Consider the following 23,703-nt stretch of genomic DNA (forward strand, 5'->3'; position numbering starts at 1 on the left):
GTCTCTGGAGAAATCAGCATCCCCTGCAAAGATAGGACCGCCCAAGTTCCCCAGGAGCAATTAACTGGAGGAGAATAAATGAAAACACTTAAAAAGGGTCAACACAGTTGCTAGTTTCATTTTTTTTCTTTTTACTTGAAAACTTGTTTTAACCATCAAATTTTGGCAATTACAAACCTGTACACTGTTGGTTTTTGTTTTTGTTTTTTTGGCTGTCTTTTTGTTGTTGTTGTTTTTCTTTCTTTTTTCTTTTCTTTTCTTTTCTTTCCTTTTTTTTTTTTTTTTTTTTTTTTTTTTTTTTTTTTTTTTTTTTTTTAGAAAAAGAACACAAGACTGAATACTGCCAACAGCAATATATGCAGAAACAACCCATTTCTGTAAGGGACAAGATCCACTTGAAGTGTTAGCTTTCCCCTTTGCATAAGGTTTGGTGTGTGGTGTGTGTGCAAGTTTAGGGGAGTTCACGTGTGTGTGTGTGTGTGTGTAAAGAAACGACATACTTCATCTGAATCTAAAATGGCATAAAAATCAGGTACTTAGTAACTGGGCAAAACACACTTGTTTAAAAAAATGTCAATACAAACATTTTCTTGGAAACAGAGAAAATTAAATGAAAACAGTAGAACCCAAAGAAGATTACAGTACATTTTGAAATGATTAAAAAACATCCTTTTCAAATCTAAAATCCTCTGTGTGTGTGTGTGTGTGTGTGTGCACGGAGTTACCTCCAAAGTTTGCAGACCAACAGCATGGGTGACTTAGAATTATACTCGACCCCCCAAATTAAAGCATCCTGATAGGCATCAAATACAGTATCTACAAAAAGCCTGGAAAAATGAAACCATTATATACAATTTTATAAACATTTTAAACACCAAAACATACATCTTTTACAAACCAGCCTGTTTGTAACAGGTCAATTTACAAGACAATCTCTCTGATACAGTGCTACCGTTTCCTGAACACGTTTGTCACCTCCCGAAATGCAGTAGTACGGGCTCAGAAAGTCGTTACGTAGTAGCAACTCTGGTATTTGTTTGCCGGAAGGGTGCTATGGTCCATACCAATGGGTCCAAACACGCTTCGAATGGACTGTACGATTCTCTAGTGCATCTTCAACACTGGAAGAGACTAATTATGGCCTTTGTGTAATATTACATACTTGTAATTATTGCTTTTCATTATTACATAAGGAAAGGAAATCTTACTCTTTTCCTACCTCTTAGCCAGCTGGCTAAGTATTAACTGATGCCAAACCCACAAATAGTGACTTTAAACCCCAGAATTATATGCAACCAGAGCTTAAAGCCGCTGTGGATTTGCACCAGAAAAATGTGCAGTTGAATGTTGCAGGACAAACACCAGCATAAACACGTAACCGCCTTCTCACGGACCACACGAAACGAGAACTCTGCAGCAGCGCCTCTTCAAATCTCCGTTTCTCATGGTTTGAAAAGAAAAACATACAACATGCAAGCCTAACTACTTTCAGCAGTATCTGTGCACTGGGAGGGCAGAAGTGTGAAGAAACCAGACCAATGATCTGGGCAGCCCATGCAAAATGAACACTAGCTCTTCCTGAATTCGTTCACAGGGAAGTGTTTTCTGGGTCTTGCGCGATTCCCTGCGGTAATCTCTTTTCTCAATTCCCCTGACTTTGATTACGTAGACACAGCATTAGTGGGGGCGGTGGGTGGGGGAGAGGGGTTGGGAAGTAAGTAGGCGTTGGCCAGTGGTATATATATTTTACTTGCTTCTTTTCCAGGCTGTGCTAGTGATTCCCAAGGGCAGTTCCAGATAAGTTCCAGGAATGCACCCTAAATGCCCTTTCCAGGCCTTCCGACTGATTGTCTGATAGGGTAAACCTCAGATGCATAGACTTGACCCACTCTTCCCATGAAATCTTCTACAATGGCGTTTCACGAATGGGCAGGACGTGAGTAAATGGCAAGCTGGCATGGAATGGAACTCAGCAGCAAAATGCTTGCAGAAGCAAGCAAATGAACACCTACTTTATTCATCTTTTACAGCCCCACAGCCTCTGCTCGCTACATGACAAACACCAACCGTCCAGTCCATGCACTCTCAACCTTACAAGAACGTGTGTAATACAGGTAAAGTGCCCACAACAGGCTGTGGAAAATGGCTCCCAGGAGGTAGCACTTACATGATAGAAAAAAGGGCAAGACACTTATTGGCTTACATATTTTCCATGTGGTTCCTCACGGCAGAGGGGAGAGGAACAAACACCAGGACCGGGAGGGGGGAGAAAAAAGAAAAACAAAACTGCATCCAGTAGGTAACATTATAATCAAAGTTTCACTATAATTGATGCCTGGTCTGAGTTCCATTCTGTAATTATCATTCCATCCTCATTTTAGAAAACATTCATTTGGTAAAAGCAGCATTTTGATCAGTGTCCAAAAAAATGTGTGAATTCTGAAACTGCATCCTTCCTAGGGGTGGCTGCGAGGAAACTTGAGATCCTAAGGCTTCCAGAGGAATAATCTCCATGAATTCTCTTTTCTAGCATATTCCAAAGCGGGAATGTGGGAGGTCAGAAGGTCCAGCAGAAGCAGGCAGATACCATGTCCCAGAGTGTTTAGGGGTGAACAACATTATATAGAAAGAATATTGGCCAAATGATGGGTTCTAGTCCCTGTTAAGCTATTTCACTTCCTGCGTGAGCTTGGGCAAGTGCCATCCCCTCTCTGGCTATGTTTCCTCTTTTATTAAAAAAAGGGGATTAGATAAGCAGATCTTAAGGACCGTTCTAGCTCTTTGGATCAGTGGTGACCTCACCCAGTTCCACGCTGGCCTGCCTGCAAACCGTTTTGTAACCTACAGGGAAAACCAGCTATCCCCAAAGTGGAAAGATATCATGTGTTTAAAGGTAATGAATCAAAACATAACACACGCCTGTCTGGTATACATTTAGCTGCAGAGCTTTTCTGCAGAAAATCAGGGGAAGATATGCTGAAGAGAGGGGTATTTTATATAGGTCAGAGCAAAAGAGTGGGCACAATTTTCCTGGGTGACTTCACAACTGCATTAGGATCTATTTATTCCTTCATTACCGTGTCAGTCAGGCATTCTCCCTCGAGGAGATGCTGTGTAAGCAGTAGTGACTCACTGGCATTAATCTCGTTCTAATATTTCCTGGGGGCAAGAAATGAATTGTTGGTTTTACTTTGATGGTTTTTATGCCATTGCATTATTAAAAGTGTAGCAGTGATTCTATTCTGGACCATTAGTTCATCATTTTCTCTGTGATTTTTGCAAATGTGCTTCTTACATAAGAAAAATACCAGAGACTCTCTTCTCAAAAGCAGCCTCGATGAAATTTCATTTATTTCAAGACCACAGTGCGGATAATGCTTCCACGAGGAGGTCCTACCAAGAGACGGGGAGAGGGGAAAAGCTGGAAAACCTGTGATGTGTATCCTGAACTCACGAAGCTTGGGAATGAAAAGGAATTTTTTTCTTTTTCCAATGAGCTTCAGAAACACTGACTCCTACAAAGCAGTGGACTAAACACAACAGAAGCAACTAAAAAATATGTTTGAGTGGATGATACACAGATTCAGGACAGAATAGCCGACACACCAATGCCATATGTCACCAGAAACCGTGGACACAGAGATTTGCTCATGAAGCAGATAGTGCAAATATGCATTTATTTACCATGGCCGCTGTGCATGCAGCCATCATCTGATTGAAGCCAAAGAGGAGAGTCACTCAACTTGGTAAGTCTCCGCTTCGAGGACTGGGGTATCGTATTTCCGGTGGAATGATTCTCCTGCCAGTTTGGGAAACTCTTGGCCAAAGCTCACACGTCAGGAGAGAGGAGAACCCCGGGGTGTAATTAAACATTACACATCTTTCAAATAAGAGTTTAGTTCTGGAAAACTATAACAAAATATTATTTTTTCAAAAGCACAGTTTTGTTTTAAGTCACTATAAATGGCAGTACCAAAATAAAGTTAAGTGAACCAGAGCAAAATATGGCATTTGGTGTTTCTCTAACACTGTAGAGATCAGAGAAATTGGAAGGTCTGCCTCGCTGGCAGGATTTTTCAACACAGTCCATGACCTAAAACCTTCAGGTTAGCTTTCCCCAAGAGCAGCCTTATTGAGTGCAAGCAAATAATTGTACAAAGGCCCAGACACACACACTATTTTAATTTATACACGAGAACTACTCTACTTTCTTCTTTTTTCAAACATAATTGCATTTATAGTGATGATGCTACCAATGTAAAATAACACTTAGATTTTATCTGCATTATCAAGAATTGTGATTACCCAGCTGAAAACTTTGAAAGTATATTTCCCTTTTTTGCCCCCTGAATTTCAATTCTGCTTAAACCTCTAAATTCCTCTCATTGTAGAGAACAATGGGCCAAAATACAACTTTTTTATCCTTTTTCTTCCCTGATTCTCAGAACAAAAGCCAATTTCTGCAGTAATATTAAAATTGTAGCTACAGCCACTAAATACTAGAAAACACAAAAACAGATAATCACATTCTTTCTAATGTTTGAACGATGTTAACTTTCTCCCCAACCCACAAAAGCGAGCCCAAATATCCTCCCATTCCTTCCATTGATACTTTTCTCAAAGATCATAAAGCCCAGCTATATTATATTGGATGCTTAACACAAACAAACAAAAATAACTAAGCATACAAACCATGTTACCCAAACCTAATTTTATAGCTGAAAACTGGACAGCTTATTAAAGAAAAATAGAGTTGATTTTAAAGGCTTCAGCCCATTTTCTTGTTTGTTTGTTTTTTTTAATAATATTTGTTTCTCTTTTCTTTCACCTAAGAGACTAACTTTCCAACCATCGTAACTACTGTTTTCATCCCCTCCCCCCCATTGGCTCAAAATGACATGCAACAATGCGTCATTACTCGTTGCCAGTTATTAATACTGCCGGCTCTGCCGCATAACCCTTCCCGGGTCCCAATACTGCACATAGCCATACAAGATGGGCTGTGTAACCTAGCAGGTGGAGTTTATTGCCCCTGGAGAAACTCAGTGCCCGGTCTTGGCCGTGAACACAGGTACCTACTGCAAGGCTATCCTTCACCTCTGAGAAACAACTGGAGCCTTTCGCTTTCACCCAGCCGGAGAGGAGCTTGCCCGTGACAGCAGGACTTGCCAAGAAGTTCCCGGGGGCAAGTCCGTGTTTCCTTTGGGCCGCTGGCCGTGCAGACGCAAGCCCAGCCAGCCTCCTTCCCGCAGTTCAGCCACGGACAGCGCCAAGGGCCCTGGGCAGGCACGCTGTCTACACCTGGGTCTGGTGCTGCGTCTCAATGAAGGGAATGTGCAGGCTGGCGAGGCTGAGCTCTCCCACGCTCTCGTAGTCACTCATGGCTGCTTCGGAATCGTCAAAGCCGCAGCTGGCTGACACATCCGAGGACGAGGTGCCTCTGGAATTGTGCAAGGATAGAGACACGCTGTCGGTGGTGCCTGCCGTCTCTGCGCCCTGGTTCATGTTCACGGCAAAAGTACTAAATTCACAGGCAGCCGGCGGGCCCACCAAATCCGTGTCGTTGGGGAATGGGTGGGGAGGGAGGTACTGGCTGGGGTGGAACTGGGGCCTCCTCCTGCAATCGGGGCTCAGCGTGCTGGCCAGAGACACAGGCTGGGAGGGCGGCAGGGCCTCGTACTGGTCTGGGAAGTCCTCCGGCAGGGGAGGGGGCAGCTGGTCCTGGTTCAGGAACTCCTCTTCGTGGGGGGGTGGGTACTCGCTGTCAATGTCATAGCCGCCCAGGTAGTAATCGCTCTCCAGCTCCCGTGTGCTGCCCTGGTGTGCAGACCCTCCCTCCTGGTTCTCATAGTTGGGCACTTCCTCTATGTCGGACAGGCGGGCCCCGGGCATCCAGTCAGAGGTGTCCCAGTGATAGGCTGTGGGAGAAAAGCCATGACAGTCAATTTCCTCCAGACCGGAGCTGGGGCAGGGCTCAGAAAAGGAGCGGACGGGGCACCTGACATGCAATTAACATCCAAGAGACCCTAGACGCCATGGTCACGTGCATGCTCCTTAGAGGGCTCTCTCAGGGACCAGCCATGCTCTGGCCCCCGGGAGAATGAGGCGATGGCGACTCTGGGAGAGGGTGCCTGGCTGCTGCCGAGCCTCCCGCCCAGCCACGCCAGAAGGGATGGCCAGCCAGGGCATGCGGAATAAACCCAGTTCCAGCACCCCCTCCCCGCTAGTCCCTCTTCCTTTCTATGTGCTAAATGCAGAGCCAGGCTGACAGCATGCTCCCGGAGAGAGGCAGGTATGGGCCATACTGTGGTCCCCAGAAGGCAGGGAGATGTGCTGCAAATGGATGAACGACACACGCAGTGGGGAGGCTGGGGGAGGGGTGCTGGTGGGACTTTCGCTTCCAATGCCAAGCACACAAGACACCTGGAACATGCAAAATGCAGATCAAAGAAATCCAGAAAGGACGGAGGGAGGGGGACAGGGTACGAACGAACTCAGCAATTCAAAACACGGAAGTAAAATGTTATGCTGGGGTTGTGGCAGAGTCACCTCGGTTGTAGTTCTGTCCTTGATCCACGATAGACACTGTTTAAATACAAAGTGAGAGATAAACCTGATAATCTCAGTCATGCGAAGAGGGTAAAACAGAACATTTTAGATGACTTAAAAATACACGCTCCTCTTTCTCCTCCTTGTTCTTTGGGGTATAAAAAGAGAAATCCCATCTGTACCTGGCCCTAATGGTACTAAGTCACTAATAAAAGTTACCTGATGAAAATCAATCCCCGTAAGATTATAGCTTTGAATGCTTTCTTAAGTATTTCCAGCTCATAATAGGTGTTCAGTACATACATGTTGATATAAGAATGAATTTGGTAGTAGTCTGGGTTCCAACTGATGGGGTACACTTCTCTTAGAAGGGCTTTTATAAAAAAGAGTACCCCATTTATTTAACAACTTATGAGCTAGATTTTTTTTTCCTTCAAAATTGTAAAATTCACTTCAACCCCTAGAGAGACAGCTGGTGTCCCCTGGTTGCCAGCTGGTTAAAAGCAACCCCCAATCAACGCAACAAGGAAGCCGTATTTCCAAACGGATAACTCTTTACACAAAGAAATGCCATGGAAGGAAAAAGTAAATACCTTCATTCTCTAAAGTGTCAACTACATTGTTGACAAGCTGAATGACAGTCACAATGGATGCTTGTGGCCGGGAAAAGAAGACAGAGGGGAAGGGAAGGACAGTTTCCGGTTAGTCATGTATTTCAGATATAAGAGAACTTCTCTGCACAACAATGGCGACACCAAAGGCGGAGCATGCAAACACCCAAAGCCTCCCCAGTCTGCCCATCGGCAGCGCTCCGGTGAACGCTTTTATCTGGGGGTCCTGGGGATACTTGGAACAGAAGGGCCACGGCAGCAAACCTGGGGCCAGTCCTTGGAAAGGCATGACCGGCAGGGAGTGCTGGGTCATACATTCACACCTCATGGCCCAGTGAAATCAATCTAGGAAGGTCTGTTACCCCAGCAGTCAGATACAAGTAGGCTCTGCCCCTCTCTAGCCCGTCAAGCTCAGGGTAATTCCCCATTAAGAACTCCCAAAGGCTCTCAGGGGAAGACCTCGCTATGCCCATGGATAATTATTTGTCGGTCAGCCATGCCGCTCCAAACCAAATTCCAGGATCACCTTTGCAGGACGGATGGCTTCCCACTCCCATGAGTGTGGCCACTGATAGCCTAGAACAAACCCAAGGCCCAGCTTCTACCGGTAAAGCACAGTCCATATCCGGCCTCTGAAAGAGTTAGACTCCGGGAAGGAGAATGCTGTGCTCCATATGGGTTAGCACCCGATACCAGCAGCTTGTGGAGAGGTGATCAGGCCTAAAATTCATTTGTTGAAAATTCCTAACACCACCCACTTTCGTCAGGACCCACCCAGAAAGGTTAAGCATGGAAGGTCAAATGTGTGAGCTTAAGGTCACACGTAGCAGAGCCCGTGAAAACAGTCAGCCAGGTAACATTGCCAGTGCTCTGCTCCGAGTGGAAACTCTGTTCTCGGGGGCTTCTATATAAAATGCCAAGCAGCAACAGCTTTTCTTCTGGTTGGGAAGGGGGGATGGCATAAGCATTACGGCAAACAGCTCTGGACCATTCTGAGAACGGTCAGAAGAAAGCCACTGTTATGTGGTCTGTTACCCCAGCAGTCAGATACAAGTAGGCTCTGCACCTCTCTGGAATGTTGGGTACTGGGGTGGAAGAGATTTGGGGAAGAGGGTGGTGAAAGTAGACTCTTTTACTTCTGTGATTGCTTCTATGGCCTTGGAGCTCATCTGTTCCACTATTTACCTGGGGGGCAAAGACTATCATTTTCGTTTTGGACTTCTGGGTACAAAATACTCAGCACAGGGTTCAGCACGTAGGAGAAACTCGACATGCACTGAGGGATTGTATGATTACATTAATTGATACATATTCAATTTTTGCCAATGGCTTATATATGGAGAAATGAAATAAGGTATTGACAAGGGAATGCTGTCTCCATGGATGACTATTGGAAATGATTCTTGATTCACCCCTATATAGTAAACTCTCACTGTTTTGTGACCATTTCTGCTCTACCTCCTGCCCTGGGGAGACCAACCCATCCTCCAGAGCTGGTTCCTCACCTCAGAAAACCCAGTCCAGCATTTAGCACCCTCTCCATAAGGACAAGTTCACAGGAGTTGCTGGTAGCAGCTTGGGAATGTCAGTGAGGTTCAGGAACCAGAGGAATTGCATGCCACATTTTAGGTCTGTGTGCATTTTTCTAAGGAGCGGATCCAGTCACAGTATTCATAGGTTCTCCCAAGGCCCATGACCCCAGATTCTCAGAAGGGGACTTCAGCTGAATGATGATGCCGCTTCTAGGGGAAGGAGGTCTTACCTCTAAATGAATTTCTAGCGATGGGAGGGAGGGTGGATATACAGTGAAGGGTGAAGAGATCACCAGTAGTAAAAATAAAAAAAGAAATTAATGACAGTTGTCTAGAGAGTATCATTTGGGATGAGGTGGTTCCAGCATGAAAAAAATCAAGAAGAATGCATTATTGCAGGTCAGGGAACTTGGTCCACCTCTGACACGGAGCCCTGGCCTGCCCACAGGGGGAGCTCAGCAGGTGCTCCCCCAGTGAAGACACCCAACAAGAAGGCCAGCCAAAAAGCCAGAGAACACGCTCCGAAGTCCATGATCAGGCCAGGAAAGAGAACTGGTCCCATCACCCTCTTCCCACCCACTGACTGCCAGCACAGGAGGCAAAACCCACGCGGGGGAACACAGCCGCCGAGTGCTTACCATTGTCGTCGCCAGAATCCGACTGGAAGGAGCTCAGGGACTGAACCTCAGAGTTGCTGCCTTTATTACTGCCTGCAAAGCAGGTCACTTCTCCGGGATCATCAACCCCTTTGTCTTTGTGGACAGCCGGAGAGAAAGCAGAAATGACACCGGTTACCTTGTGCATATGGCTAGCCCTCCCGCCCCCAGAGTTCACTTCTCAGAGCTCTTTCATTTGCTTCAAGAAAATAATTTAGCTCCACAATAGAAAATTGATTGTGCCACTGGGGGCAAAGGTCTGTCAATCAGGTGATTTACATTATGGATTCGAAACCCTTAACCCGTGGTAAATGAGCTTCCAAATAGCTGACAGCCGAAAGGAGCTGTTCCCTCCTCAAAGTGAGGCGACTAAGTGAAGAGTGAAGGCTGGATGAAGTGGCTGGGTTGCTCTTTGCCATTCAGACTTAATTTAAATCATTTACATGAACCGACGTGGTGTCAACACCAGGTTAAATGAGATTACTTATAAAATTGGGGTATAAATATTTTATAGGCAAGAATGCCATTACATTCATCCCAACTTCCATCTCTGGGGAAAGAGTGGAGTTCTCAGCCTTGCCATCTAGAGGGCAGTGTCACACCATTTTTGGCAATGACAGTGTTGGGTGTCTGTGTGGTAGGAGGGCAGTCAGCAGTGTGGACGTGTCCTTATCTACCCACTTCCTCCTTTTGGCTATGCAAAGACAGCCTGAACAACACACACACACACACACACACACACACACACACACACACACGCTCTGCAGGGCTATTTTCTTATTTGATGGACTAAAGGAAGCAATAAAAACAAGCCATATCTTGAAGTTGTCAAGTAAAAAAATGAATTAGTCGCCTAGAGATTGACTCGCCAGCTGACTCTGCCTTGCTTAACAAAGAAGGAAATCCACTCAATAAAAACACAACAATACTTTGGGGGGAAATGTGAGTTTTGGCCTGAGGTAGATTCTGGGAATAAAGCTGTCACATTATGAAGCGAGTGGAGGAAAAGGATCACCGGGAAAAGCTTCAAATCATCACGTAACATGATGGGAGGAAGAGACGGGGACTTGTGATTAAGGGAACAGTTGTTCCTCTTTGTGACGGTGGGAATCACTGTTTCTTCCACAAAGGGTGAGGTTGGCATCGGGCACTGTGGCTCCGACATCTGCTGTCAGATGCTGAAGCCACAGCGGGTCGATGAGCTGGATACACAACTGATCTAAGCGGGAGAGATGCCTGAGAGGAGTTCACCTCCCAATGGCTACGCTGCTAAAACCACGGTGTGTCTCAGAAAAGCACCAGGTGAGGGCCAGGCTTAGCCCTGAACACTAGGAAGGAAACAACAAATGATCCACCCTGGTGAACGCCGTGCATAGAACTCCTTTCTTCACTTCACTTTTTCCGCCCTCTCTTTTTTCATTGCTAAAAAAAAAAAAGAGCCTTTCTAAGAGCTGGTGGATTGGCAAGGCTTTAGTAAAGTCTAACTGTACACATCATTGGACAGGGAACGCATTATGGTGAAAATCCAAGAGCAACAACTTACAAGAGTGTCTGTAGAAAGACATACTCGGCAGATAGCATGGTTGGGGCAGTCCCAGAAAAGAACAGAAACCTCCTCTGTCATCATCGGTCCTCTCCCTATACATCCCTCTCCTTCCATCCTGCTAAGGCCCCCAAGAGCAGTGTTGGTAAGAGCACAGGCTCTGGACCTTGATGGGCCATGTTCTGGTCCTCACCCCTCCTTTTACCAGCTACTTACTCTTAAGCCGCTATCTCACCCATCTCCTCCACTTGGGTGCCCACATGGGCAGCTGGGAAGATTTAAGAAGGTCCAACACACAGCAAACATTCATCTGCTGCTTCTGTTGTCTCCCCAAATCTCTTTGTCCTTAACATCTGTGTTCTGGATTCTGTCTTGACCACTCACTGAAACACTCTTCAGATGACCAGAAATCTTCTAGGTATGAAGCACAGTACTGTTTCTTTTCTTTTTTTTTTAAGCCCGTGTCCTTCCTGACAGTCTTACAGTACTCAACCCCACTAACCTTATCGATAGTCTTGGCTTCTGCATACCTGCCCTGTCCTCTGTCCCTGTTCTCTTTGTTGGCAACTGTTTGTCTCCCTTCTTGGCCTCTACGTTCTGCCCACCTCCCACATGTAGGCATCTCCAAGTTCTTTTGGAGGCCCAGTCTGGTCATCCTTTTTTTATTCTTGCTCCCTCGGTGAGCTTAACCCCCCTCCCCCAAGATTCAACCATTGTGCATCCAGATAATGTCCAAACTTTCATCTCTAGCTTCCCCTTTCTCCTGAAAAACAGAACCTGTCAGGTAGCCCTCATGTGCCCCCTACCCTTATCAAGCTGCTTCCTGCTTCTGGAAGGCCCTCTCCAATAGTTTCTTACTTATGCTTGAATCTTACTTATGCTTGAAAACACAGGAGAAATTCCCCCTTTTGCCACAAAGATGACCTTCACCTTCTCTGTTCATATGCTCCCCAGTTCCATTTGAAAGCAGCCTCCCCCCAAACCCTTACTCCAACATGCATCATAGTACTAAAACCCCAGCCTTTGGAAACTCCTGCAACCAGGGCAGCTCTGCTGCTGAAATATAAAGCCATTTGGCTTGATGAAAAGTCACAGCTTACAACAGAGTTTGCCTTAGCTTCACCCTGACTGGTGTTAGGACGGGGAAAGCAATCACCATTGCTCAACTAGATGTTCATGGAAGCTAGCTAACTGGTCTCTGCTTTCTTTCCTCTTTGGTCCTTTTTAGTCTGTTCTCCAGGGATCAGTTAGAGCCATCTTTTAAAAATGTAAATTCGATCATGCCACTCCCCTGCTTAAAAACCTGCACTTATGTTGCCATTAAAATGCATTCACTTTTCCTTGTTGCTCACCAATCTCCAACTACCTTGTCCTCCTCTCTGTCCTTCAACATGTCAAAGTCTTTCTCACCACAGGGCCTTTTCACCTGTAGCTCTTTGGCTAGAATACTGCTGCATGAGGCCTAAAGGAAAGGGAAATACCACTATCTGGACTGGACTTTTCTTGCCTTAAGGTTCACAAACCCTGCGTTCCAGCCACACAGAATGGCTTGCTTGTCTTCCGATTGTGTGGGTCCCTCCACCTTTCCCCAGACCTTACTCCACCATGATCCAACTCAAATATCCCTCTGCTCCTTTAAGTCTTCACCCTAAGTCTAGACTCTCTTCTTCTGACCTTCTTCTGGAACATGCTCTCTGTATATCACTTCTGTCGCCACCCTGCTTGGATTACCACTGATGGTGTGCTATTGTGAGGAAAGCATGGGTCTCTAGAGCTGGCAGCTCTGGATTGGCCCACCCGTTCTGCTGGTTCTGCCTAGCTCTGTGACCTTGGACCCCTGATGCATCCTCTCGGAGCTTCATTCTCCCCATCTGTAAATGGGGATAAGAACCAGAGCAATTTTTCCGGACATTCAATGCCAGAACACGTCACAAGGAGTGCCCTTCTTAGGTGGGTTCTCTCTCCTTTCCCCGATTTCCTTCCTCAGCGCCAGGCACACCACAGCTCCCCAGCGACACTAAAGACACAAACAAACACACTACGGCTTCCTACTCACTGTCAGTTCCTGCGTCCCAGCCATTCTTCCGGATGGAATCGCAGTCTGAGCGGCAGGGCGATACGGCAGGTAGGTTGGGGGCCACGCTGCACACGACCACACCGCGCCTGGCCGTCAGGATGCGCGGGGACTCGGGGTGGAACGTGGTCATCTCCTGGTGCTCGCCCCCAAGCCCGTCCACGATCTTATCCAGGTTGCTCCTGGAGTCGCTCTGGAAGCACGGCGTGTAGGCCATGGGGCGCACGGGCACCTGCGGGGGCCCCACCTCCTGGTAGACGTTGCGACCGTCCCCGCCGCCGCGCAGATTCCGGAACGGGATGCCATTGCTCTTGTTGAGCAGGGCGGCCGTGGCGGGGTCCTGCACCAGCGTGATGTTGTTGCGCGAGTAGTTCTTGCGGAAGACCTTCTTGCGGAAGACGATGAAGAGGATGACGAGGATGAAGATGACGAAGAGGACCACTGCGATGCCGATGAGCTCCTCCTTGCCCACGTAGGAGTGGCCGGCCTGGATGTTGGGCACGACCACGGGGCGCAGCCCGCAGTACTGGCCCACGTAGCCCGGCGTGCAGTTGCACACGAAGGAGCCGAACACGTTGACGCAGGAGCCCCCGTTCTCACACTCCTCCCGCTCGCACTCGTTGACGTCCTCTTCACACCTTTGCAACAAAACACAAAGCCCCTCTCAGACAGCAGGCCCCGCAGCGCCACCCACGACGGCTTTCTTTACAAGAAAACATAGCATCCCAAGGGCACGTGAAGCGTGACAAAGATAGAGTGATGGTGTGAATGCGTGCGCTACTGTGTGTGTGTTGGGGGGTTGGGGGGTTGGGGGGTGGGAGGGCACCTCGGCAGGTGGCCTTAGTTGTAATGGTGAATTGAGATACTTCTCCCAACTAAACGGATGGCTCCCAGAGAGTCTGACCCCTTCCAGAGGGGAGTAGGACAAACACTGGTGGGAGGGAAGGGAAGGAGAGGGAAGAGAGAGAACAGATGCTGTTGAGAGGAACTGGTCTCCAAATCCTCAGGGCCGGGTGCATTTCAGGGTTTAAAGTTTTGCAATTTTAGAAACATCATACAGTACGCCTCTTTCGTCTTCTGTAACATACCCACCCCACTGCTCTAACTGGTGCTGCCATAGGACCCCAGAATCAAACTGTACCAGTGCTTCTATAATAAAACATATGGATATTCACACTAAATCAGAGAAATAAAGACTAGAAGTAGTCTCAGAGCAGTTTTGGCCGGTTTCGCCACCAAATTAGTTTGCCACTAACTTATCCTTAACCCTTTTCATTCTCTGAGCTTCTGGGATTGGAAAATGGCAGAGAAAAAGCAGTGAACCTTATATAGGCTTTCCCAAGAGGAGGAAATCTTCGGTTCTGACATTTTCCTCCAACAGTTCCTATAATTTTTGGTCTCTCTGGGAACTGTGTGTGTGTGTGAGCACGCAGGGCAGGGTAATAGAGTAAGTGGGTAGGTGGAGGGCTGTGGATCTATGTATCTTACAGATTCTGTGCTTACAATAAAGGTTAATACTAATGCAGATTATCCGGAAAGAATGATTAAAGCATTCTAATGAAAAATAATTAAATCAATTTTATTCTCTTTAAAGCAATCCATGACTCACATTAAGTGTAATTATAAGGCAAACATTTAAGTCTTATTCTTTCTTAGTTTAACATTACGTGAGAACATAGACCTTCTTTCTCCTTCACTTTTCTCTACTTCAGCAATTGCTCTGACGCGTTCATTTAAAAGGCGCGATCACTTATATCTTCGGTAATCCACCTTTTAAAATGTGGTCAAACGTCCCTAATTTGAACAGATTGAGGCCAGGTCATTCGGAATTAGAATCACAGAGTATTTAAAAATAAATGCAGCTTTATTACTTTAAATTACATCCAAAGATTCAAAATCCGCTAAGTATTTCCTGGTAAAGTCCTCGGGAGATTTGCTTTAATGAATACATAAAACTGATCTGTAATTAGAATATCACTTGCTTGAGATTACATATATATACTTCTCAAACGATCAAGGATGGTTGGAAGTGGCGTTTTGCTAAAAGCTTAAAACAGTCCCTTTCCATTTGGCTAACACTTTAATTTCCCTCATTTCTTGGGGGAGAAAGGGTTTGCAAAGAAAAGGTAGGCTTTAGTTTCTCAGAATAATCGTAAAACGTTAGGCGGTAGAGTCCTGTTAATGAGTTCTGGGGAAATGGGTGGTATGTCTGCCTCAGAATTATACTGGAAATATAAGGGTCATAGATGATTTTCTTTAAAAGAACTGTTTTCCTAACTATAGAACACATAGTAATTATGTAAAAATTTGCAAATATAGAGAAGTATAAAGTTAAAAAAAAAGTATAAATTACCAATAACCCCATTACCCAGAGATAATCCTCAGTAACATTTAAGTCATTTGTAAGCCCTCTTTTTGTAAAGATATTAATCCTTTGCCTGTTCCACTCATGGTAAGTCTCTTATTCCCATTAGTTGTTTACCATTTTGCTTTCTTAGCAATAAGAAGCAGAGGAGAGAAAGACGGGTTGCACAATCTCACTTACGTGACTCCAGTGAGCCCAGCTTTGCAATTACAGATGAAAGTGTTCCCTATCGGGTCGCACGAGCCTCCGTTCTGGCAGGGGTTTGGGAAGCAAGCTGTGATCTCCGACTCACAGTTTCTCCCGGTGAACTGTGAGAGACAGGTGCACTGATAGCCTAGGGAGACAGAGGTCCTCATGAGCCACAGTGCCTTTGGCAATGCTCACAGTGCAGGGACTCAGCCATCATGCGCCCTCCTGATTCCTCCTAAACCAAATCTTTGGCGGGGCCCAGATTCCCAAAATCATTATCAAATTGGTTATTTTGAACTTGGGACACATTTGCCACAAAGATGCCAAGGAATGGTTTGGATCCCCTGATAATCCATAAAAGTGCACCTAATTAACCACATGCCTAAATGCGAATGAGACTGCTGAGAGACACCCAAGGACGCTTTCCCCAGCACACTCCTACGTGGAAGGCAGGATGCTTCTATGGGGGAGCAGTTTAGCATAGGCACCACATTAATTCCTTCCCTGAACCCCACTCTCACCCCTATACCCTTTCTCTCCTTAGCTGAGAACCTCAATTCCTGCCTGGAGAGGACGTGAGGGGAGGACAGGTAAAAGGCAGATATATATCAACCTAAATGAGCCTGTTTGACAGATGCACAGGGAAAAGGAAGAATCGCAGCCTTCACCCAGCTCCTGTACTTGGATCCTGACCTCACATCTTTGTCAACATTGCCTACTCATGAACCCATCACGAGGAAACAGGTAGCAGCATTCTTACTGCAAAGAATATTAAATATCAGAGTAGGTAAGATTCTAAGAGGACAATGGCATTATTTACCTTTCAGAGATGGAAGGGATGAATAATTAGTAAGGGTTTTCTTTTTCCCTACTTGAAAACAATTTAAAATTCCTTTTCCTATTAAAGGTGTAATGCACATAGTAAAGAGTCAGATAGTTCTCTAAGTCCTTTTTTGGTACAACAGGAGCCCTACATCCCACTGAACAGCAAAGCTGACCTTTGAACAACATGGGTTTGAACAGCCCAGGGTCACTTATGCAAGACTTTTTTTTACAGTTCGCTATTGTAAATGTATTTTCTCTTCCCTATAATTTTCTTAATAACATTTTCTTTTCTCTAGCTTACTTTATTGTAAGAATACAGTGTATAATATGTAAAACACACACAATATGTAGTAATCGGCTGTTTATGTTACCGGTAAGGCTTCTGGTCAATAGCGGGGTATCCTTGGGGGTTAAGTTTTGGGGAGTCAAAAGGTATACACAGATTTTCGGCTGTGCAGGGGGTTGGCCTCCCTGACTCCCACATTCTTCAAGGGTCAACTTTACTTAATTAAACACCAAACTCTTCATGGACCTGGTCTCTCTGAGTGTCACTGTTTTGCCTGGTGTTCTATATTTTCATACCCTGGAGGAATCTTTCCTCTATGGCCTTCTGACTGGCTACACCCTGAATAGTGCCCTCATCCTGCTGTGGGGCAGCTGTCCCTGGGATCATCCTCTCTGCTCTCCTGGGGTGAATCTAGTGTTTTTGGTATCCCGTCTTCCTAATTTCTTGGCTTACTCTCTATTTCCTTAGGATCCATTTGACAGTCGCTTCTGAGAAAGAGTTTGCAGGTCAATGTGGTGAGACCTTGCAGAGCTGGACGTGTCTTTACTTCACTTTTACCCCTCTTTGGTAGGCTGTGTCCAGAATTCTGAGCAATTCTTTCCATGTGGCCTTTGAGATATCCAAGGCCTTTTGGTTTCTGAAGTTTGTATGTGACCTGGTTTTTTTTTCCCTCTCCAACAAGGTGGAGGGTCTTCTCTTGGCCCCCAGTTTTCTGAGATTTCACCATGATATGCTTTAGTCTGGGCTTATTTCATCCAGCATTGGACGCTCTGGAAATTCTTGTCCTTTAACTTGCTTGGAAAATTTAATTATTTCATTGATGATTTCCATTCCTTTGTTTTCCCTGTTCTGTCTTTATGGAAGTTTTATGATTTGGATCTCAGATCTCCTGGACCTTCCTCTAATTATTTTTCTTATATTACAACTCTGTGAGTTTTTTCCCCCCGTACTTTCTGAGAGATTCTCATCTTCTGAAACTTTTATTGAGATTTTCATTTATGTTGTCATTTTCCAAGGGCTCTTTTTTGTTCACTAAGAATTCGTGTGCGTGTGTGTGCGTGTGTGTGTGTATGTGTGTGTTTAAACAACAGCATCCTGCTCATGTTTTGTGGTTACAATATCTTCTCTTATCTCTCTGAGGATATTAATATTTCTATGAAGTTTTCTCCCTGCTTAGTTTTCTCCAGGTTGTTTTTTCTGTTTCTTTGCTTTGGCCTCTGCGATGGTGAATTTTATGTATCAATTTGATCAGGCTATGATGTCCAACCGTTGGACAAACACCAGTCCAGATGATGCTGTGAGGGTATCTGTGGATGTGATTTACACAATCAGCTGACTTGAAGCAAAGCAGATTACTCTCCATGATATGGGTGGACCTTATTCATTCATTTGATGGCCTTAAGATGAGGAATTCTGCAGCAACAGAAATTTTGCCTGAGTTTCCAGCCTGCTGGCCTACTCCGTAACTTCAAATTTAAGACTACAAAATACATGAATTTCCAGCCTCCCCATAAATAGCTTACTTGCCAGCCCCACAATTGTATGAGTCAACTCCTTAAAACCTATCTATCTATCTATCTATCTATCTATCTATCTATCTATCTATCATCTATCTATCTATCTATCATCTACCTATCTATCATCTATCTATCATCTATCATCTATCTATCTATCATCTATCTATCTATCTATCTATCTATCTATCTATCTATCTATCTATCTATCTATCCATCCATCCATCCTATTGGCTCTGTTTCTCTGGAGAAGCTTAATACATTCTTTATCTTCCAAATTAGAGGATTTCCTACCTTGTCTGGCAATCCTTCCTTATCAGCTCTGTTTGCAGAGTGGGGCGGTAGGAAATTAGAAATCTAATGAGAAGCTTTGAGCCCATGAGTGGAGTTTGTCAACTGTGATACTCTGATACTGTTTCAGTACCACTGGGTTGGTAAATTTCCCCATTAATGACCCTTATCAGCTGCCCAGAGGGAGAGTGAAGGCCAGGTTTGTAACATTCAGGGGATCGGGTGCTGGTAGAGGAGCGATGACTGTGGGTCTCAGCATCCAATGAAGACACGAGATTCACTTCTACACACCCCAGGGCTGACTAAGTGCAGGGCAGAGCCAGGTGCTCCCTGTTCTCTCACCCCTGTAATCCATCATCACCTGCAGGCTGTGCCAGGGCGTGGGGGGCGTGGTTACCTGGCCGGGCAGAGAGAAGATGGGAATCTAGTGTTCTGACTGCCTCTCAAACAGACCTTTGACCAATTCTTATTTTAAGCCCTTTGTCCCATATCTTCCCCTTTTAGAAGTGACTAATGCCTCCAGTTCCTGAGCCTTTTGGGGATTCAGTTCCCAGATTCCCTTCTACTGGTCAACATCTAAGCCCCTCGAAGCTTCACTTCTCTTCCTTACTACCATTTCGTTTGCCTCCCACCTCCAGCCTTGGTTGGTGCTGTCTCCTTCTCATGTCCCCTCACTCCTATAGGCTATGGCTTATGAAAATGCCTTTACTCATGCGGCAATGGGATTATGACAGCGAGCTGCCACCATTACCCAGAAGTGACCAATGAGACTTTCCTCACTTAGGATCTTTTGTAAATGCTGTAAGGACCCATTCTCACTTTCATTTGAAATGTTCTTGGGCTAATCTCAGCTCCCCAGTGACTGATGCTGGGGTTTTTTAAGTTTATATATTTGCTTATTTATTTGTTTATTTATTTATTTTTGTAATCTCTACACCCAACATGGGGCTCGAACTCATGACCTTGGAGATCAAGAATCACATGCTCTTCCTGCTGAGCCAGCCAGGTGCCCCTATAGATTGATTTCTAAAGGCAGAACATAGTTTAAAATCTATAGATTGAAATAGTGTATGTGCTCATTTGTGTGTACTCAACCCACACTACAGAGATCTCTCATGCGTAGGGGGACATTATGACTGGGCGTTCATAGGTACAGAGAAAGAAAGACTCACCTTCGGGAGGCAGGTGCAGGAGGAAGAGAGAACTCTTTAAATTCACAAAAGGAGGGGGCCGTGTGGTGCCAGCCTCCCCAGCACCAAGAAACACAAAGGGCCAGAGATTGAGGCTCCAAGAGAGACACGGTGCTCTAGAATGCACCAACAATGAACCACCAGGGAACTATCTCTTATGGAAAGACCATTGTTGATGCAAACTGTGTTGAAAGGCGGCCAGCCTGATGTCTGTGGAAGGATGCAGGAGTCTGAGGTATGCTTGCTTTAAATTATGCTGACTTGGAGTTGTTTTCTTCCAATTTGGGAAGCTGCTCACCTTAATGGAATCGAATAGGATTGATGAAAGCAGTGAGAACTGCGGAAAATGCTTCTTTGTGTCACCTGGCTAGTTCTTGTCCAGAAAAGCATGCCATTTAGAGGTAGAGTAACTTGTGAGCATGAATTAGATTCCCTTCTATTTATTTATTTTTTATTTATTTATATTTTTTTAGATTCCCTTCTTGACCAAAGGGAGAGGTGATACAACCACAGGAGAGGACCTGAAGACACATCAATGATGAGGTGGGAGGGAAGCCAGGAAGGGGTAATCTAAGGCAAGGTGGGTCAGAGCAGGTAAGATTCCCCTTCTCCAGCTCGTATTTGGCAAGCTTCCAGACAATTTCCCAAATAAAGCCATAGCAGAAGTCGCTGGGGGGAAGGGAGGCACAAGGAAGGCCTGTTTGGAAATAAGGGACATTTGAATTACTATCATGGAAACTGGATTCTAACTAAGGTCATGGGTTTGATTTCTTTGATTTGATGTCTCGGTGCCTTGGAAAATCAGAATTTAAAATGAGGCAATACCGCTAGTGCACTATTTTACTCCCACACATTTCCTTCTGCATTTTGTCATTTTCATTATCTTTTGTGGGATAGCTAGTGTTACTTGATGCAGCTGCCGGCCTGACTGATTAACCTATTCACTGACTGAGCGCCTAAGCCATCGGCAGTGGTGGGCTGGAGCCAGCTCACAGGGGTGTGAGAACCGACTGTTAAATATCTGGGAATTTGGCAGGCCAGTTATAAAACCACTGGTAGCCTGACATGAGCCATGGTGGGAGTACTTACATCACAGAAATCAACAAACACTACAAACTGGGGCTTTGATTTTTAGAGAGCTGGTTTCCAGCACACCCTAGAAGAGGGACTGTGACAGGCCCCGGGGATACAAAGACAGAAACACAGCACCTACAAATGCAGAGGCAGCTACAAAACCACCATGATAGCAGGCACAGGGTGTGGCGGGAGCACAGAGCAGGGACTTTGGATCTAGGCTGGAGCAAACCATGCCTGACGGAGGAGCTCTGTTCTGCACCTGAGAAAATGGGCTATCCATTTTGAAGACGATGATGTAGATGACGACGATGGCAGCTGACACATGTATGACACTTGTCCCATGCCAAAAACACTTCTAAGCACTTCACCTGTACTAACTCTTCTAATTCTGAAAACAAGCCTCTGTCAGAGCTACTACTGTTATTCCCATTTTCTAGACGAGGAAACTAGGGTATACAGAAGTTGATTACTTATTTGCAGTCATGAGGCTAGGGTGGACCTGGCCCCAGAGACCCTAAACTGTTCAGTACCCCCCCGAACTGTATTTTAACAACTGTACTTCATTACACACTCTTTCTGGATTCTCTGCTTATCCAAAGACAGAAGGAAGCTGTCTGGTATCTATTCTCACGATCTCAAACCCATGGAGCAAAGGAGGCAGAGAAGGTTTGGAAAAAATATTGCTTGTAGAACTTTAAATTTGGGGTTTTTATGTTTAAATTTGGAGTTTTTATGTTAACACAACGAGAGGGAAAAGCGACTGGATCTTATTTTAAAGTGGTCAGAGTTTTCTCTATTTTTCTTTCTTTCTTTCTTTTTATTGTTAAATTTTTTTATAATAATATTTTTTATTATATTATGTTATTCACCATACAGTACATCCCTAGTTTTTGATGTAAAGTTCCATGATTCATTAGTTGCATATAACACCCAGTGCACCATGCAATGCGTGCCCTCCTTACTACCCATCACCCTTCTATCCCAGATTTTTCTTTAAATGAAAGAGGAGTGATATCTATTGTGAAAGAGGTTTGTTGATCAAGAGTCACCTGTTATCGCGAAGTTTTCTTTATGATCTCATTCTCCTAGCCTGGGCCTTATTATTAATAATTTTAGAATATCAATATCAATATCAAGGCCACAGTGATACTAAGGGAGCTAATGCTGTAGTGTGTTAAAATCACTCTGAGTCATTTTATGAAGGACCGCAATAATCCTATGAAGGAAAAATGAAAAGCCCCATTAACATCTCAACTCCATGGGGGCTGGAAGCATTAGTGGCTCGTTCGAGTACGTATAACTGGTAAGTGATTGAATTTGAGCTCAAATCCAGGCTTTCAGATTTTCAGATATTTCTACAAGATGGTATTGGCATTGAAACTCGTCAGTGAGCGGGAACTTATCACTTGCTAGGAATGAGGAGGGGATTGTACTTAGACCCCACAATGCTCCAGGGAGCTGAGGAGATAAGGAAGATGGTCAACATCAGACACCCCTGTGGGAGCCAAAGAATCATTAAATAATAAGATACTGGCATCAAAGTTTCTGCTCTTCCCAAGCATTATCATATGTTGTCTAAAACACAAATCAAGGGGGGCACCTAGGTGGCTCAGTTGGTTAAGCGTCTGCCTTCAGCTCAGGTCATGATTCTGGAGTCCCACGATCCAGCCCCATGTCAGGGGGCTCCCTGCTCAGTGGGAGTCTGCTTCTCCCTCTGTCCACCCCTGCTTGTGGGCTCTCTCTCTCTCTCAAATAAATAAAATCTTAACACACACACACACACACAAATCAAGGAAACAGAATTTCAAGAGCTATCCAGGCATTATCTGACCACAAATAATATCTTAACACTTTGTAAATGTGAAAGAACAATTAAACGCAGTGGATAATATCCAAGTGTTATTAAAAGAGTAGGTTTTTTTTTTTTTTTGAGGTTAGGGGAAGAGGAAATTATTGGCAAGAACAACAGCTTAGGGGCGCCTGGGTGGCACAGTCAGTTAAGCAGTTGACTCTTGGTTTCAGATCGGGTCATGATCTCAGGGTCGTGAGATCAAGCCCTGTGTCGGATTTTGCGCTTAGCTCAGAATCTGCTTCACTTTCTCTCTCCCTCTCCCTCCACCCCTCCCACTGGGCTCTCTCTCTCTCCCTCAAATAAATAAATCTTTTTAAAAAATTTAAAAAAGAACAACAGCTTATTATGCACTAAGGAAAATGCAAAGAACGTTCTATGCATTATCTCATTTAATTTTTGACAACGACCCTATGTTGTAAGTACTGTTATCATAGTTATTTTAGAAATAAGGGAACTGAAGCTTAAATAAGATGGTTTGCCTAAAGTTACATAGTCAATAAGTGGCAGACACCATTTAAAACAGTTCCCAGGTTGAAAAAAGACAATCATATTCTTAGCATTGAGATACATGCTAAAAAAATAATACTGTTATAGCTTCTCTCCCCTGGAATCCTGGCAAAGTGAGAAGTATATTTTTAAGCCTTGCCTCAAAGCTGTGCTCTTGTTTACAATCCTTCTAGTTATAGCAGATGCAGATGGCTTTGAAATCTGCACCCGGACGAACTTAAAATGCCCCTTCCTTTCCTTGTTCAAAGAAGATTGCAAAACCTATTAAATGCAAAAAATAGAAACGGTTTAAGCAATTACAGAGTGAATTTGGGCTGGATAAGCAAATAATCAAGATCATTTCTATCTTACTCCTTTGATTTATTAGTCATTTTCCAAGCTGATTCATCCAGGTAATGGCCTCAACCCTCGGCCCTGCTCCCCAGTGTAGGTGACACAATTCTGATCAGGTTTGGCTGACTTGATAAGGCGACATCAGCCTGGTGCACAAAGGTGGAAGTAATAACAAATATGAACTGGCATTTGGGATCTGAAGTCAGCATCAACCACTACGCTTGCTGGATTATGGATTTCATTTAGAGACTCCAAGAGCTCACATGATCCGGGGAGGCAGCTGTGAGGTGTCAGGGAGGTCCTGGGTCC

The 23,703-nt window shown here is 44.9% G+C and overlaps 1 protein-coding gene across 5 annotated transcripts in view; it reads right to left on the reverse strand.

Annotated features, from left to right (window-relative positions):
* Nucleotides 1-282: 282 nt before the first annotated feature.
* Nucleotides 283-23,703, reverse strand: part of FAT3 (FAT atypical cadherin 3) — a 671,276-nt gene continuing 647,855 nt past the window's right edge. For 2 of the 5 annotated variants that reach the window (XM_019801263.2, XM_034666164.1), the window contains 6 exons: nt 15,511-15,664; nt 12,948-13,603; nt 9,331-9,444; nt 7,143-7,202; nt 6,550-6,585; nt 283-5,918 (listed from right to left, as the gene is read on the reverse strand). In XM_019801263.2, coding sequence (XP_019656822.1) covers nt 5,296-5,918; nt 6,550-6,585; nt 7,143-7,202; nt 9,331-9,444; nt 12,948-13,603; nt 15,511-15,664 — 1,643 coding nt within the window. In that variant the 3' untranslated portion in view covers nt 283-5,295. The remainder of the gene's footprint in view (nt 5,919-6,549; nt 6,586-7,142; nt 7,203-9,330; nt 9,445-12,947; nt 13,604-15,510; nt 15,665-23,703) is intronic. The other 3 variants (XM_002920733.3, XM_034666166.1, XM_034666165.1) reach the window with 2 other exon arrangements.

Source organism: Ailuropoda melanoleuca, chromosome 8, assembly GCF_002007445.2.
Source record: "Ailuropoda melanoleuca isolate Jingjing chromosome 8, ASM200744v2, whole genome shotgun sequence".
Taxonomy (NCBI): Eukaryota; Metazoa; Chordata; class Mammalia; order Carnivora; family Ursidae; genus Ailuropoda; species Ailuropoda melanoleuca.